At 38.1% G+C, this 5,096-nt stretch overlaps 1 protein-coding gene across 1 annotated transcript; it reads right to left on the bottom strand.

The window, feature by feature from the left end:
- Positions 1–293: 293 nt before the first annotated feature.
- LOC126598881 (60S ribosomal protein L6-like) lies at positions 294–2,934 on the bottom strand. Its single transcript, XM_050265259.1, has 4 exons — positions 2,590–2,934; positions 2,378–2,484; positions 1,087–1,268; positions 294–601 (listed from the first exon to the last, which is right to left on the bottom strand). The coding sequence occupies exons 1-4, from the start codon at positions 2,844–2,846 to the stop codon at positions 446–448; spliced, it is 702 nt and encodes a 233-aa protein (XP_050121216.1). The 5' UTR covers positions 2,847–2,934; the 3' UTR covers positions 294–445.
- Positions 2,935–5,096: the final 2,162 nt, after the last annotated feature.

The following is a 5,096-nucleotide window of genomic DNA, read 5'->3' as shown; positions in this document are numbered from 1 at the left end:
TAATGGTAAGCGAGAGATCTTAAATTCGATTCTTACAAAAAACGAATTTGAATCACATTATTGCTAACCCATTGTGAAGCCTTAGCCCACTCCCCCACCTCTTAATGTGGATAATATTGTTACAGTAAGGGGGTTGATGCAGAGATTTTTAAGCATCCCAATCAATTTTTTCTTAAAACTGTCAAAGGCCAGTTTTACGTTTATAGGAAGATCGTTTGAGATTGTTACACGGGTACAAAAGCTTGTTTTTTTGTGCAAAGAAACAAAGTCTCCCATGGCCATACAGATCAAAATGACCAAAACAATATCTTTCATAATGCAACTCCGATCAACGCAAAATTTTGGATACGCTGGTAAAATGAAAATACAGAGTATGCTGGTAATCTGAAACAAACGAGTAGAACAGCACAAAATGATCCTAAAAAGTAGTATATGAGATAGTAGTCTAAAAGACAAGCTCATGAGGCTTCATGCCCGCCTTAAGAGAGAATCTCGCTGCTAAGTACGTCTTCAAGTCTGGGACAGCCTCGATGGACTTTATCAATGAAGCATCCACACTCTTCTGATCATCTTTCTTTCCTTGTGGGAGCACACTCTTTTCCTACAATTTGTCGTTTGGAAAATATTAATAAAAAAAGTCGTACCCAGTGCACAAGGCTCCCGCTTTACGCAGGGTCTGGGAGAGGTGAATGTCGGCTAGCTTTACCCCCATTTATGGAGAGGCTGCTCCCAATTGGAAAATATTAATAGACATTAAAAAAATTCCAACGGAATCTACCACAGTGAACATTATTGCCCAACAATTTACATGCTTCTGATTAACATGTAAAAGAGATCAACCTCGTAGCAAAAGGACGGGTAGATATAATCAAAAGGGAAAAATAAAGTAGCAGACAATCTGTATAATCTTATCCTTTCATCTCAGGGTATTATGTTGCATGATAAAAATAATATGCAAATTTAGAAGACTGTGATTGCACTGCCACATCGAACGACTTTAAAGTCCATGAAGACAGTAGCAATAATGGAAGATATCTATAATTTTGCTCAAAAGTACAAGTAAACGAAGAAAACAATGAGTCTAACCTCTTTATCTGCCTCAAAAAACTCTCCCTCACCCTTCTTCTTCTTCTTTTCAACTTCCTTTGCAAAATATTTGTCATCAAACTTTTCTACATTCACCCCAGAAATGTCAACCTTGGTTGAAGTGGCAATCACATAAGACTGATTAACGCGTCTCAAAGGAACACCATTAATTTTAAAGGGCCCTGCAGTCGAATAAAATCAGCACTCAAGTTAGAATGACACTTAACAAGTTTCGTGAAGAAGCATGCAAGCGTCAAAAACTAGAAACACACTCTCCCCAACACACCATGCAATAAAAAAGAAAGGGGTGTGCCATCCACACACCCTTTTTTACTTCTCACACACCCCTTGTTAATTTCCGTCCTTTGATTTTCTTTAATTCAGTTGGCCAAAAATTAAGAGGGTGTGTACGAAGTAAAAAAGGGTGTGTGAATAACACATCCCAAAACAAAACACAGTCTAGCAAATACACAAAATCAGTCAATTTAAACCAAAAATAAGAAATCTTTGAATAAGAAACAAAGAAAGAATAACTGGATCAATTAATGAAGTCCTATGATACTAAAAGTTGAAGGCATAAAAGTTTTACATGCATCAAGGAAAAAGCCATTTGTAGAAGGTTTAGTGAAGCTAATTCATATGTTTAGACTTTATAACAATCACAATTAAGTGATGCACGGTGCAAAGATCACATTCTCGAGAACATATCTACATAAATCAGAGAAAGTAACCATGTAAATTGGGTATCAGACGACATGTTGCAAATTGATATTTCATGTCATCAATCATTGTTTCCCTAGAATAATTCATCGTGTGATACAGATTCAGAAGAACAAAACCAGTACCAGATCACTCACAGTACAAACTACCCTATTTGAACATACCCCATTTTAAAATATCCCATTCAACAGGAGACGAGCAATCTCCCAAGCGCAGTGTGCATGGGAGGGGACCGTTTTTCAATAAGTTACAACAAAGGGAACCATCATTTTTGCACCAAATCTTACCGGTGCCATACAAATCAACATTGTTGGCATTAAGTCCGAACAGAATGGGAGGTTATTACAAAAATAGAAGCTCAAATTGACCGGGTTTCGAAAATTCAAATGTACTAATTGGACCAGTTCAGAGTAAGTTTATCAAACTTGTCATTCAGAAAAATGAAGAAATATGCTATTACTAGTAACAAAAAAACAAAAAAAGTAACAGTAAGAATACAACCATTCAGCTAAAAAAAACAAAAAACTCGAAAAATAAACAGTTCAAAGAAAAAATGGAAGCGAAAGCTCACCGGTAACAAGAAGCAACCCAGATGGAAGCTGCTTAAGAAAAACAACTCTCTTGCCCTTAAACCTCCCAGCCAATATAATCAACAACGTCCCCCGTGTAATACTCGCCCTACATTCAATCAACCAAATAAAAAAATTTAAAAAACTAACCAACAAATCAAACCCATTTTTCTATTTTTTTTTTTAAGTAGCTAAAAAATGTGAAAAAGGGAACCTGAGCTTGGTGGGTTTTGGCTTGCGTTTGTTGACGAGTGGCTTCTTGACGTCATCGGCGGGGTAGAACTTCGGGGGCTTCTCGGATGCGGTCTCGGCCGCCGGCTTCGGGTCATGGCTTGGAAAAACGCCGCCATTTTTGGCCTTGATAGCCCAGAGACCACGCTTGTGGTACATCTTGGACCTCGAAAACTTACCCACCCCACGAACCAGATCTGGGTTTCGGGTCTTTCTCGGGTTTCTTGCTTTAGCCGCCATTGTGAGATCTCACGGTGTCTCTGTCTGAAACCTACGGTTGGGACTTGGGGGAGAGAGAGAGGGTGCGGGATTGAAGTAAAACCCTAACTGCGGTTTTATCTTTTGTTTGTTTTTGAATTATTTTTAATTGGGCTCGTAGTTGAAAGTAGAGATTTTGTGGGCTCTGTATCAATCTCACAAGGCCCAAACATTGACAAGTTTGACTTTAGCCCCCCAAGTCATATGGAGAACGAACAACAATCGCTTTGGGATTGGCCGACCAGCCCAACCCATTTAATTATGTAAAACATTAGGTCATTATTTGGCTAAAGGGGCATCAAGCTAGCCAAATGTAGTCCCCTTCTTATAACAACACATCCCTAATCTTACGATTTTATTAATTTTAAAAGAGTGAAATGACGAAAATGCCCCTAAAGGTGAGATTGTTGACTTTCGTTGACCGTCATTTTGTAACGCGTATGAGCTATTATTTTATCGTATTCTCAATGTACTCGACAGTACAAATGCGTATGCTCAAGAGGAATCGAAATCGAAGCTACGATGGTGAGATTTTTGTGGCTTGTGGGGCTTACACCTCAACTCCCTACTCCTATCCTGCCTCGTGGCACCTTGTCTCCCACACTCTCGAACTCTCTTCCAGTAGTCTCTCCCGTCTCTTTCTCTCTGTTAGCTCTCTCACTTACCCTCATTCTGGGGGAAATTCGTAGCACCACCATCACTTCACCATCACCATTCTAGCGAGCACCACCTTCAAGAACTTTTCCCCAACGACCAATGACAGACTCACACACCCCAAAGCTTTGGACATTGCCACTTTTTCCCTCTTTTCTCTCTTTATATAGTGGTAGTGACACTATTCAAGAGTTTCTCCGATGATTTCTTGTCATTTCTGGCAAAGGTAAGCTTCGAAAATCCTCAAATCTTCATAGATCGTGTTTAGGAGTACGATTAGGATATCTTTGAGATGTTTTATGTTGTTTGGATGCAAAGATAGCTTGGGGAAAATTTCCCCAGTTTTTCGGCAGGATTATGAAGCTTTGCAGGCCATTTTCGGCTAACTCTGGCCATGGTTGAACCCCCATCTTGGTGTACACTTGTTCCTTATCTCTCTATCTTGATTTTGGCTTTTGATTCGTAGAAAATGGTTGAGTTTGAACCCGTTATAGCCCTTTGAAGTTTTTCGTCTCCCTTTACAAAATCTAACCTTTTTTTCGTTGGGTCCAATGGGTTCAACCACGAGCCTAAATGGGCCGACCCGACCCGATACAAAAAAAGAGGACCCAAAACCTAATCCACAAACTGGCCCACTCACCCTTGTTTTTCGCTCTTCTAGGTTTTAGTAGCTGAACTTTCATGTTGACGAGGATTCTTGGCAAAAGTTGGAATAGGAGATTACCTTCGACGGTATAATTCTTATCCTACTTTTACTGTACTTTACTTATACTCTGACATCACATGTGAATTGGGTTCAATCCCGCTCACTTGCTCACTCTTGTATTTAGGCACTTTTAGGTTTAAATTTACTTACATTTTCCACATCACTACACTTTATGGCTTCGTCTCATTTCTGGTGTCGGCTAGCACTACTTGATTCAGAGTCTAGGTGGACATTCTAGATCGGGGTGTGTCACCTCTTAGCCATTTTTTTGTCTAACTCCTCAGTTACAATAATTGATTCAAATTCAAAGGTTAGATTTGAAAACATTCTAAGGTAGTTTAATTAAATAAACCATAAATTTAAAGTATAAACTTAAAGCTAGTAAATTATTGAGGGGACTATGTTTAGCCCCTTCGTTTTGAGATGGTATATGAGTATCGCCTGATACTGTTCATTTAAAAATAACATTTTTGTAGGACTATAGTTTTGGATAAGGATATAGTTAGCACTTTCTGTTAGAGATGGCCTATATGGGGCAGCTTTGACTCACCTACCTTTAGTTATTTTAAAATATTAAAAAATAATTTGAACTTACTTTTAAGTAAGAGTAATGCTAGGTAGACTAAATTTACAAACTAAATGATGTCTCACCAATAGAAATAAGCACACTAGTCAACACTTAAGTAATAATCCAGTCATCAACTTCTATGTCATTTAATTTATAAGATTTTGTCTACAAATTTAGTCTCCTTAGCATTACCTTTTTAAGTAAATATCACAAATACTAAGTCTTATTAGTCCCAAAATATGTTTTTACTTAAAAAAAAGAATAATATACCAATATTTATGGTGATTTTGTATAAAATCAATAA

This window comes from Malus sylvestris, chromosome 14 (assembly GCF_916048215.2).
Source record: "Malus sylvestris chromosome 14, drMalSylv7.2, whole genome shotgun sequence".
In the NCBI taxonomy this organism is placed as follows: Eukaryota; Viridiplantae; Streptophyta; class Magnoliopsida; order Rosales; family Rosaceae; genus Malus; species Malus sylvestris.
This window is presented reverse-complemented; position numbering and strand designations above follow the sequence as displayed.